General features: G+C 42.5%; 1 protein-coding gene across 6 annotated transcripts in view; it reads left to right on the forward strand.

Annotated features, from left to right (window-relative positions):
• LOC311062490 (protein 4.1-like) overlaps positions 1 to 10,726 on the forward strand; it is a 120,710-nt gene extending 109,984 nt beyond the window's left edge. For 5 of the 6 annotated variants that reach the window (XM_084081547.1, XM_084081550.1, XM_084081549.1 and 2 more), the window contains 7 exons: positions 2,676 to 2,747; positions 3,195 to 3,983; positions 6,777 to 6,905; positions 7,099 to 7,197; positions 7,866 to 7,946; positions 8,830 to 8,944; positions 10,468 to 10,726. In XM_084081547.1, coding sequence (XP_083937673.1) covers positions 2,676 to 2,747; positions 3,195 to 3,983; positions 6,777 to 6,905; positions 7,099 to 7,197; positions 7,866 to 7,946; positions 8,830 to 8,934 — 1,275 coding nt within the window. In that variant the 3' untranslated portion in view covers positions 8,935 to 8,944; positions 10,468 to 10,726. The remainder of the gene's footprint in view (positions 1 to 2,675; positions 2,748 to 3,194; positions 3,984 to 6,776; positions 6,906 to 7,098; positions 7,198 to 7,865; positions 7,947 to 8,829; positions 8,945 to 10,467) is intronic. The other variant, XM_084081552.1, reaches the window with a different exon arrangement.
• Positions 10,727 to 13,216: the final 2,490 nt, after the last annotated feature.

Here is a 13,216-nt window from a genome sequence, read left to right on the forward strand (position 1 = left end):
TATAACGTTCTGTTGTACATTTGTGTCTGTGTGTGTGTTGCTGTTGTAGAGCCTCGAAGAGGAGATAGCCTCAATTCTTTTCAGTACAGATTCTGGTACTGTCTTCTCTTGTTCCACTGCTGTGGCTGCCTGCAGTACCTATGGTCCGCCACTAGCTGCTCTTTCCCCATGTTCTTCCACTACTACTACTACTACTACTACTACTACTACTACTACTACTGCTACCAATACTACTGCTACCGATACAGATTCTACTGCTATTGCTACCGATTCTACTGCTACCGATGCTACTGCTACAGATTCTACTGCTGCTGCTGAAGATACTACTGCTGCTGCAGATACTACTACTAGTACTGCCGCAAATACTACAGATACTACCACTGCTGCAGATACTACTACTAGTACTGCTGCAGATACTACTACTACTGCAGATACTACTTCTACTGCAGATACTAATACTGCTAGTACTGCTGCAGATACTACTACCACTGCTGCAGATATTACTACTAGTACTGCTGCAAATACTACAGATACTACTACTGCTGCAGATACTACTACTACTACTAGTGCTGCTGCAAATACTACCACTGCTGCAGATACTACTACTGGTACTACTACAGATACTACTACTGCTGCAGATACTACTACAGATACTACTACTGCTGCAGATACTACTACTACTAGTACTGCTGCAAATACTACCACTGCTACAGATCCTACTACTTCTACTGCAGATACTACTACTACTAGTACTGCTGCAGATACTAATACTGCTGCTGCAGATACTACTACTGCTGCAGATACTACTACTACTACTACTACCACTCCTGCAGATACTACTACCATAGCTGATACTGCTGCTACTCCTGCCTGCAGTACTACCACAGAACCACTATGTGACGCTATTCCCTCAACAACCCAGCCGTCTGCCACTGAGGTGCTATACATGTTAGGAAACGGATGTTGGGGTCAGTTTGCATTGAAATCAGACATTGTAATGTGTAAAACGTTACATGACTCTGCCTATGGTACACGATTCGATTCCATAGGCTCTATTCACAGCAGCCATATTATGAAGACATTCACAGGTGTTACCAATGATACTAATGAAGGCTCTGTTCCATTCTGGTCAAACAGAGTCAGGGTTGCTGATATTGTGTGCATGTTGGCTCACTGGAAACACTCTGTTACACCAGTGGGTCTACAGTTGGGGGACCCTCATGGGCTTCCAAATGGCCCCTTATGGGTGTGTAACTCTGAGAGTGTACAAATGGAACCAAATGGACCCTTACGGGTCCATTTGGTTCCATTTGTACACTCTCAGAGTTATGGGGGTCGTGGAAACCACTGTGCTACACTAAATGGAACAGAGCCTTTATTAGTATTATCGGTAACACCTGTGAAGGAAGTGATTATATGGCTGCTGTGCATAGAGTCTATTGAGTCACAGTTAATTCAGTATAGGCAGTTTTTCACAAAAATCTGCTAAAACATTTGAATTTGTTTCATGGAAAGTAAACTGGCTCCAACTCATAGTAATAACGCTTTCAAATCATAACAACTCATAATAATGCCTGTTGTGGATGCTGGACTGACAACCCCATGGATACCCATTCATCCATCTCAATAAGCTCTGGTCTTAAATGCATTGTGGCTCCACATTGGATTCCACAATACCACACCAATACAACTAACCGCCTGTTATATATGTCACAATGTGTAATGATGTGTATTGTGACAGAATATAACAATTTCATCTCACCACCCTCAAGCCCAACTCATCACACTGTAAGACTGGCTATGCTAAAACTGTACTGTATGTTTGTACACAGCAAGAAACACAAGTTATTTGATTCAGACTTAACTTTCAAATGAAATGTGATGATATCTCGGTTATATCACTCATTTTTAAGATAATATCACCTCATTCAAGAACATCTGAGACATCGACAATTGGAGAAGCAATATGTTTTTCTGCAAGTGCAAGATTAAATCTATAACAGTATTTAGATTGCCTTTAAGAGCCCATTCAACTAACATGAACCCTCAGAAACGACAAATAACCGTCTTGCCTGTATGACGGTCTGTCGGCTTGAATCCTTGAAACAAGCTGAATATCATTGAAATTAAGCGAAATGATGATATACAGTGCATACTAGATAAAATGACTTGACAAGATGCACATTCTATTGGGAACTAAATACTTAGTTACTGTACGTTTTTCTGCTTTCATCGGCATTCCATAACAACATATTTACAGAGCTGAAGGAAATGATTTGACTCCATATAGCGTGTTTAATTTGTGATGAGATGAGGCTGGCCGTGAACATTGCTGCGATGTTGTCTTTGCTCTTGCACTCTCAACTCTTACCTTCTGTTGTCTCTCAAGCTTAATTTATACTTTGCCGTGTGACACCGGCGTACGCTGAAGTATAAATCATGGTGTGTTGCTGTCTGCACACGATTGTGCTCTGTACAAAAAAAAACCCTCAATTGTGCATGAGAGAGAGTAAAAAGAGACCTTCACCCTGTCAAACCCTTCAACCCCATTGCTGTGCTTACGTTAACTAGCGTCAGAGACAGGTGCGTCACTGACTCTAGATTTCGACGGTAATTATGTGTCATCAGTGCCGTGTGATTGACGGTTGTCGTTGGTTAACGTCTTTGTCACACAGGTGAGTCCGCCCAGGCTGGAAGCCACCGCCGCCGACAGTACGCACTTCTCTGATACCAAAGAACCCGGAAAGGTGGTCCTCCTAGCTTCCTTGTTACTCCATCTGTCCCTCCATCCATCTATCATCTTATCTAGCCATACTTTTCTTTCTCCTTCTTTTCATTTGATGTCCTTCATTTGATACTCAGCAACCTCAACTCATTTGTCGTTTCAGCTGCTGTTGAACTTCCAGCCATCCATGCCCCTCTCTCTCTCTCTATCTCTCTCTATCTCTATCTCTATCTCTATCTCTCTCCACTGTTGAACATGAAGTCACTTAAGTTTCCTGTCATCATGTCTCATAATCTTTTATTTTGCAGTATCTGTCGCTCGTTGTAACTTTTTTAAGTTCTGTGGTCATGTTACACTTTTCTTTTGTTTTTGTCTCCACGCGTGTGTCGTGTACGTCTCGCTGTGCGTGTGTGTGTGTGTCCATGTGTTGTGCGTGCGTGTTTGTGTGTGTGTGTGTGTGTGTGTATAGACGACTGAGGTCGAAATAGAGGAGACCATTGTCATCCAGGAAGTTTCCAAGGCAACCAAACCATCCATCATCGTCACGATCGCCGAAAGTCCCGCCCCTAGCCCTGCCCCCACCCCCACCCCGCCCGCACAGCCGGAAGCGGCGAGGGAGGAGCAGGCGGTGAAGTCTGCCGAGGAGGAGGAGGAGGTGGTGACGGCCGAGTCCCAGAAGATCGAAACACAAGAGAGCCTCTCCTCGGAGAGCGAGAGCGACGGAGAAGCCGAGTACCACCCCGACGTCTCCGTGTCCCTCGCTCACCCGCGCATCCCAGAAGAGAGGGAGGAGGAGCCGGAAGAGGAAGAGCAGGAGGTGAAAGAGGAGGAGAAGGTGGAGAACTCACTCGCGACTCAAGAGGTCCCGCCCGTTCCCGTTGAGGAGGAGACGACGTCCGCAGAAGCCGTTCCGGCAGAGGAGGAGCGTGAGCCTCTACCGGAGGTAATACCGGTAGAAGAGGGACAGGAAGTGGAAGAGAACGGAAGGAAGGAGGAGGTCCTCGAGGAGGTGGCGCAGGAGGTGGTGGAGGAGGTGCTGGCGAGAGCGACGGCCGAGGAGGAGACGACGGAGGAAAGCACCGAAGACCCCATGTTGACGCCCGACGAGGCCCCCAACGGCCACGCCCAGCTCGACGAGGGAGCGGACGGATTGGTTGCCTTGGCCGAGGAAGAGGAGGAGGAGCCCAAAGTGAACGGAGAAGCCTCGTTGGCTGAGGCTCAGGCGCCGCCCCGCCCACAGGTTATTTGTTGCTCTGAGGTAATTCCTTCCCTGGGCCAATTGTGGAGCTTCGCTGGGCTTTTGGTCCCTGCCTACCGACTGTAGACACGCCTACTTTCCCCCTTCCTGCCCTATCACAGCGTTGGGTTTCCTTCCTGCTTGTCATCAGTACATACCGTAGCCCCGCCCCCCCCCGTGTGCAGTTTGAGCCGGTCTGCACAGTGCCACTCCCCCTTCAACACCTCTGTCACCTGAAAACCTTGTATCTCCACGTAGAGAGTTAAACAATAGCCCAGTAACTCTTTGACTGCTGGCTGTCTGGTTTTGGGCTCTAGAGGAGTTCTCTATTAATATTAATTTGGTGTCTCACAAATGGGTATAGTGCCTAGTGCGGTATAGTGCTTATGGCTGGTCAAAGATCATTACTAAGTAGTACTTTAAAGTACTTTAAACTCGAAGTCCTTATTTTGAACTTGTTGTTAAAGCTCATAAACTAAAGCAATTTCCAATCCATAAGCCACGTTTGTTCAATTTTCAAAATGTACGGATGACCTTCGCATCAAACTGGAACAGAGAGCTAGCAACTTAATAGCAACAAAATAAAATGATGACGAGTAACAAGGTTTTCACACGACGGTGATGATGACACGAAAGCTACCGTCCCAGAATCCTTCTGTCCCCATGGCAGCCAGTCCTTAAAAAAACAGACCCACATTCACGAGACCTTCTCTGGAGAGACGACTCCTGCACCTCTCTATGTTGGTGTGTTGTGTTAGTGTCAGTGTTAATGTTAATGTGCCACCAAGGTCATTCAATCTCATACATCAAGTGTATTGTGTAATTTGATTTAGCCTCAGTCTACCCCCCCCCCCCTCCCATTGCCCCTGAAGTGTGCCTCATTGCTGTTGCTGCCTATTGTTTTTTTATGCTACATCTCATATCATAATTGACATACTGTACAATATATTATCATCATGTTATGTTTCATTTAAATTGTCTACATGGTTCAATGTGTGGGTGTTTGGGTCTTAAAGGTAGCGTAAGTGATTTGCTTTGGTTAAAATAAGTGTTAAATAGCTCTATATTCTGATAGTACTCATTGCTATAGAGTGTTTGTTCAGTATTAGGAGTCTCCTTGTCTCTCCAGCTCTTTATTAAACAGAAAATGCATTTTCGTTTCAGTTTCAGTTTCATTTCCAATTTCATCCAACCAGGACAGAGAACTCAATCAGGATACAGATTAAACAAGTGAAATTGGAAGTGATGACACTAAGAAATGAGCAGACAAAATTGGAACTGGAACACTATACAAATTAAGCTTAAAAATGGGTACTTTCTCCTGATTGGCTGAGATGTTGACACCTACCGAAAAATGTATTTTCTGTTTATTAAAGAGCTGGAGAGACAGAGAGACTCTTGTTACTGAAAAAACACTCTATAGCAATGATTACTATCAGAATATAGTATTTTAACCTTTTAACAAAATACTTTTTGTTTTGACCAAAAAATATCACTTACCCTACCTTTAAGTGTGATACAACTGATGCTTTAAATGTATATTTGCTGTGCATGTGCTTCACCTTTAAAGGTGTGTGTGTGTGTGTGTGTGTGTGTGTGTGTGTGTGTGTGCGCACATGCGTGCAAGTGTAGTACCGTAGGACTTCTCCTTGTTCGGTGGTTGGCAACGGGGAGTCGTGTGGCATTGGTTTAAAATTGGCTATTTATCATTACAAACTCAAATTAAACAAAACAAAAACGTATTGTTTTATAATGACCCGCTGCCAACCGCTTCCTGAAATGTGACTGTCACCTGGCTGTTGTTTCATCTGCATGTCATTTGCATGTCGGTTTACCATGTTGTTTGCATGTCATTATGAACGGTGCTCGTTTCATGGGGAACATGATTTGTATTTGCATGTTTGTATTGTACTGTGCTGTCATTGGTTGTCATGTTACATTGGGGGAACAGTTAAGGGTTCTATTTTGCATACGAACAGGTTTCTTTTTTCTCTCAAAACGACGTTACTAACAGCATGTTCTCTACATCGGCTAGCCCAGGATTCTTATACTGCATGAATGTAGACTTAAACATGTATGCCTATTTAAGGCTATTTGGGCATTTAACTATTTTCAACCTGGTGTCCCTATTTAGGGCATGTCATTATGTAATTATGGACATTGTCAGACATTTGTTAAAAGCAGAACTAGACGATTTGAAAGCTCATAACGCATTGCAATGCGTAATGCATTGAGCTTGCATCACTCGTATGATGATGTACTGCATAAACTTAAGTGGTTAAGAATGCCTGGTTTAGATTTCCAGAGTGATTAGTATCGCTCATTTATTTGGTTGCATGTTGACACCAAAGATGGTAGACGTGTGTTAATGTTGTTTGTCACTGCATTTTGTTCTGCGCTGTGTGTCACTCTTGCATGCCGGGTGGCTCATCTAGCAGACCGGGGACATTCCATTTTCCATTGCATGTGTGCATTGTGTTCACGCTAGACACATGCTTTGTCCACTTGACTGTCATGAGTTCATCAGCATGTTCATCTGTTCTTCGACGTCTGCTGAAATGGGCTGCTCTGATTCGCATGTACTGTGTGTGGCTGTGTGACTATCGCTGTGTGTGTATGCGTGGCTGACCGCTGTTCAGTTCATTTTCACTTAAATTGGTTTAAAAAAATATGAATGTGCAGTGATTGCACTGAAAGTGAACCGAACGCAGTCACGGTATGTATGGAGTGTGTGCACTACAGTGAGTGTTTGTGTGTGTGTTCCGTTGGTTCCAGGTTTGTAATGGTTTTAACATGTAAACCTCGCTCCCCCAGCCTCCTGTGGTGAAGACTGAGATGGTGACCATATCAGACACCTTCGCAGCCCAGAAGACCGAGATCGCCACAAAAGAAGTTCCCATCGTCCACACGGAGACCAAGACCATCACATACGAAGCAGCGCAGGTACACGGCACAGAATTAGTGTTATCTATCAGAGTGTGCAAATGGAACCAAATGGACACCCTTTTTTTATAGCATTAGACCTTCAGGTAGAGTTAAATTGACAGTGTATTTTACTGTTTATATCTGCACAAGGAAATTACAACTTTAATACACATCGGTTGATTCTCTCTTCTCTCTCTCTCTCTCTCTCTAGCTGGATGGCGGTGGGGATGGTGAACCTGGCGTTTTGATGACAGCTCAGACAATCACATCTGAATCTCTGTGTACCACTACTACCACACACATTACCAAGGTACTGTAGGACCCCCACTACTACCACACACATTACCAAGGTACTGTAGGACCCCCACTACTACCACACACATTACCAAGGTAGGACCCCCACTACTTCAAAGGAGAATGAATGCTGTACACATCCAGTTGTCGCTGGTGCAGGACAGGATAAACAACTGCTTTAAAAGAGGAAAAGTCTGCACGACAGCTTTGCTACGAAAAATATTTTTACTTGGGGGGGGGGGGAAAAGTGACAGTACATCACATGTACCGAGACAAATAACGTTTGGGCCAAACACTTTGGCCGTCCTCAGGTGAGGTACTGTAACGACCAGGGCCATCATACACACATCATGGTGTCCTGCTGCTGCCTTTGTGATGTCCACAGTAACATTGAGAGAGTTGAGCCCATGTGTTCAGTATCGATGTGTGTGTGTGTGTGTGTGTGTGTGTGTGTGTGTGTGTGTGTGTGTGAGAGAACAATTCAAGCGACTGTGAATGCACCGTAACCCATTCAATCCGGGAACGAATCTTTGTCATTTTAGATTTCTTCCGGGTCCGTTTGGTTACAAAGGGACAAACGAACACTGAGGATTTAACCGTGTAATAGGTTCCAATTAGAAACCAGTCTTTGTTATTGTCTACTCCAGATATTAAAGAGCTGCTGTCATTTTGTTTGCGTTCCAGACATTAAAGGGCGGCCTATCAGAGACGAGGATTGAGAAACGCATCGTCATCACCGGCGACTCGGACATCGACCACGACCAGGTCAGTCGCTCATAATCACGTCTCACAGGTCCCACCCCCGTGAGCTGTCAATCACACAGTAGATCCCTCTGCATGGCAGATGAACCCAATCACTCCATCCACTCCTCCTTCCATCCATTCATCTATCTATCCATCCATCCATCCATTGATACGTCCGTCCATTCATCCACCCATTCAACAGATTGTAATCCTTCCATCCATTATTTTATAACTTGCTCCTTCGTTGTGTTCCAGTCACATCATTGGTTGGTTTGATTTGCCTGTCTGTCCGTCTGTCTGTTTGATTGGCTGGATTTCCTCAGAAAGAAAACAATTATTTATTAATTAATCTTTGGACTCTCAGGTCTAGTTGTTTCTGTGTGATACAATAGAAACCAGAAGGACCTTAGGCCAGAGTTTAAAATTCTCATAAATGTTTTTGGTTGTGTATAAATACGTAGAAGTCTGGCATATCACAATTTTCGACATTTGTTTACTAGTTTGCAGAAGTCTAAATCTGTTTGTGTACCATTGGTTAGTTTTGATTAGCGTGTATGTTCTGATTGGCTGGATGTGCACAAGTAGAAAATAATTCTGTTTGATTTGACGGTTAATCTGAGAAAACCAGAAGTGGAAAATATAAGATTTGAGCCAATCCGAGTTCTTTACATCTATACTTTTGTTTTCACTTGAGTCCATTCCCCCTGAGTTGACTTTACCTCCCTCCTGTGGCTCAAGTGTAAAAGAAATAACCCACAAGTTTCATGTTATGTGTTCATTATGTTCTGCTTCTTACTTTTTGTCATATTTTATTTTATTTTTTACATTTAACTCCCATCATTTCCCTGGCCCTTACCTCTCCCTCCTTTGCCTGCTGCCCTGCTGTATGGGTGTGGTACTGCAGGCATTGGCCCAGGCCATTAAGGAGGCTAAAGAACAGCATCCTGACATGTCAGTCACCAGAGTGGTGGTACATAAAGAAACTGAACTGGCAGAGGAGGACGATTGACTCCACACAGGTAAATGATGAGAATAATAGTATAGCTTAGCAGTAGGGCTGGGTGACATCAAATCAATATCGTGATCATGTCCAAACTTTTGCCTTTAATTACGATTAATCCATTAAGACCGGGAACGCATCTCTGTCGGTTTAGATGTCTTTGGCTATTCAAAAATAGCAGATCTACAAGCTTTTTTTTTTAAATAGCCAAAAGAGATCTAAAATGACACAGATGCGTTCCCGGATTGAATGGATTAATGAACGACTATTTAAGAAATATATATAGTGACAATGGCAGATCTACAAGCTCGCAACACGTGGCAATACAACACGTTGTGAGCTGGTAGAAAATAGCGCTATTTTCTACCAGCTCACAACGTGTTGTGAGCTGGTAGCGTTAACGCTATTTTTTTATAAGCCACCAACAAAGTATAATACATGACTTAAGTGGTTGATCAGACAAATCAAGTTACTTATAAAAAATATATACAGTATACCGTATATTAGAGGTTTTTCGTGTGGATTTGTTGATATATATATATATATATATATATATATGTTTTTAATCTCAGCTTTTCGATTGTTCGATCAACCTACATGAGTAACATTAAGTCGATTATTGGTTCTAAATGTTTCAATATATTTTCTGTTAATTACCCAGCCCTACTTAGTAGTAGTAGTATTAAGTGTTGTAAAGCATTAAAGAGAGGACTGATGTGCCATTAAACAGAGCGAGTTTGAAGATATAGCTTGCTTGAGAACTACATTTTAACATGGCCAACCCAAACAAAGCACTGCTCAAATGCCTTGAAACAATGGAACAAATAACATGTTTTAGCTACAATGAGGAAGGATACTAGAGCAGGGGTCTTCAACAGGGGATCCGGGACCCCTAGGGGGTCCTCAGAGCTACTATAGGGGGTCCGCCAAATCTTTGTGTGATAGGATTTAGTTTTTTTTACATTAACCACTTGAACCCTAGAATTCCTTTTCTGAGGGGAACATTAGCCGAAAATAGCAGATCTACAAGCTCTCAACGCCTCACACTGCGAGGCGTTGAGAGCTTGTAGATCGGCTATTTTTGGTAAAGAGTCTACAGGTGTAGAGGGAAAAAATAACAGACTAAGTAAAAAAAACAACTTTAATCCGAAACACAATTTTATACAATATAGAGTAGGGGGTCCGTACTTCATCTCTCTCTCAGCTAGGGGGTCCTTGGCCTGAAAACGTTGAAGACCCCTGCAGGGATTAAAGTTCTCAGTCCTGGGGACTGATTTCAGTCTTGAGGATTCCATGTGCCATGTTTAAAAATCAAAAATCACATATTGGGACATGGTCTGAAAATAATTTTCAGTCTTGGGATTCTTTTTTGCTTTAACCCCTGCCCCTGTACTAGAGTACCCATAAAAAGGTCTTTATAGCAGTATTACAAGAAAGTCATTCCTCAACCTCCTCATTCCTTCTCTCCTTCTCTTTTCATTCTCTCCATTCTCTCTCTCCTCCTCCACTCTCTGCTCCTACCCCCCATCCCTCGTTCTCCAGAGTTGAAGAGCCCCTCGTCCCGTTGTTCTATGTCGAAGTCCTTCATCACCTCACAACAACCAACCATGACTGACTGAGGAAGAGGAGAAGAGGAGAGACCCAGAGAGAGAGAGGGAAATAAAAGAGGAGAGAGATTGAGATTAAGAGAGAGAGGTAGAGGGAGTGGTTGGTGTTTCTTCCGTGTGTCTGTGGTGCGTATAAATAAAACCCCTCACTCCGAAACCAAGAAAAACAAAATGACAAAAAAAAAAAAACATCCTCACTCTTTCTGAAGAAGAAGAAAAAGAACCACTTTTGTTAGCTTAACATTTGTAGCGTGTTTTTATTTTTTACTAGCGCTTTCTCTTTTTATTGTTTGTTCCACAAAAAAAGAGAGAAGATCAGTTATTGTATCTGCCATTTATTGCTATGTCATTAAAAAAATGCGTGCAGGGACGCACTGATACCACTGAGCCAATAAAAAGAGAGATTAGAGACTCGAGTAAATATCAAACTATTAAGTCCGATCCTACACAGTAAAATCCTCAATGTTAATTTAATTCTGAGAGCGTTATCGATGGAACCAAATGTACCTTTGGTTTAATTTGTATGCTCTCAGAGTTGCATAGAGTTACATAGAATCAGTATTTGACTGTGTACTACTATCAACCTACACAAAAATATTGGGTCTCTTGACAAGACATGTTCCAGCTCGGTCCCATTTTGCCATGATTACCTGACACTGTGTCGTTTCGGTGAAAGGAACGCTCGCATCATTTATTGAAAGTTGATCAGTACTCGACTCAGTTTAGTACTTGGAAACCGTGTCGGCAGCGAAGAAGTGGTCTCAGTGTATCCCTGCGAAGGTGGTACCCTTTTTAAGTTACAGCTCCCCTCCCTTTCTTAACTTCAGTGTAATTGCATCGTCACAAAATGTAACGTGGGACAAAATGGTGTGTTTATAAAGTACCGTTAATACTGTAATAGTAACTCAGATCTAGCCATCGGCATTTGAAATGGGTTAACTTTTTATCCAGGTCCGATCCTAGCACGAGGTGTTCAGTCGAGGTCAAGTGAATGATAAAAACCAGCAGTCAAATATATATATATATTTTTTTTACATTTTGTTTCTTTGTAATTACACTGCAATTCCAGGAAAGGGGAGCTGTAATCTAGATAGATGCCGAAAACCAATCAACCAGAAGTTTTAGAAGAAGCTCTATGATTCCAGCGTTCATTTCTTATTGTTGAAGTAGAGTTGTTATTTTTCATCCACATTCCTCGTGCGTCGACTTGCGGCTGACTTCAGTTCATCTTCAATTCACTTATTTTGTATTTTATTTAAAAGGAGAAAGAAAAAAAAAACATTTTAGCATAATAAAGAATTTTGTATCTTGTCACTCTAATCAGCCATTTTATGACAACCATTTTGCGCTTTATTTTGACTTTAACCAGGGAATCCAAATGGTGCAAATTCAGCGTTGTGAGATATTGTTAAGTGAACGCTCCATTCTTGGTGAGTGAATACATTTTGATTCACTGTTGGACCCGAAGTCGAATTGGAAGTGAACTGACATTAAAGCTGGCGTCTGCAGCTGTCTGTACAGTACAGATGAAGGTTATTTGTGAATGGGAGTGGTGAGACCGGCATGTCATTGGACGAGGGGGGCCCGCCCCCCCCCCGGCACCCCCCGCTGTCTGACGCCAGCCGATCGTTTTGGGGTCACGGAGAACAGAGGGGAGCGGTAAACTTAAATTCTGATTGGGAGAGAGAACCAGCAAAACTGGTGTTATTGGGAGACAGAAGTGGCGCTGTTTTTTTATTGATTGATTATATTGATCTGCGGTGCCAACTAACACACTCTTCTTAGGAGTTGAAACAACAAATGGACAATGACGCATACAGGCCTTAAGCGGCGGTAATGACTCGGTCTCGACTCGTACCATTTTTTTAAATTATAAACCACTAAAATAAATCACCAATATAAGAACTGAGTTATATTTTTTATTATAAAAAAACAAATGCCAGTTTTGTACCAATCAACACTGGCATGGAAATTGGGACCAAAATAACTGGCAATACTGTTTGACCAAAAAAATTAAGATTAGCCGAAATACGCGGTCTCGTACTGGACCAATCAAATGTCACACCTTTGTGTATGTGCTGCTTCAGAGCCTGTATCTCATCGTGGTCCAACACTTGTTTTAGCTCCTAGCTTCATGTCAGACCAGAACATCTTACAGGACCACAAACCCTTGTAGATACTAGACTACCTGCTCAGGGTTAAGCATGTCTTAACTTAATAATAATATAATAAATAGGAAGTATAGATACTGTAGAAGCCTTTGTTAGCTCACCCACTGAAAGTGCTACTACAGTACCTGTAATATTTTATTACGAGTTATGAACGGTTTCAAACCTCAAAAGAGAGACATTGTTGGAAACGGCCTGCAAAAGAACTCTGAGCTTCGATTCAGCTACAGTAGATTGGAAGAAGTGGTTTCTTCCAGTAAGTTGACACTAAAACCAGCCTTGCAACAGTACCAGCATAGCAGAAAAACGACAACCTGAAGGGAAGTTTATCTATGAGGGTTTGATGTCCTCTTGGTCCAAATAGAATCTGCTGACTTTTTGTTCATTTTCTGTTGTTTTTTATTTTTTACTGAAAATGTGTCCGGTTAAAACATGGTTTTGTTTGAAGAAAAAAAAACATAGTTCAAGGGTCAGCTCAAAATCAGTTTGAGTGATTTAATTAATGTACTTTTATTG

This window comes from Gymnoscopelus microlampas, assembly GCF_963454915.1.
Source record: "Gymnoscopelus microlampas genome assembly, chromosome: 16".
Classification (NCBI taxonomy): domain Eukaryota; kingdom Metazoa; phylum Chordata; class Actinopteri; order Myctophiformes; family Myctophidae; genus Gymnoscopelus; species Gymnoscopelus microlampas.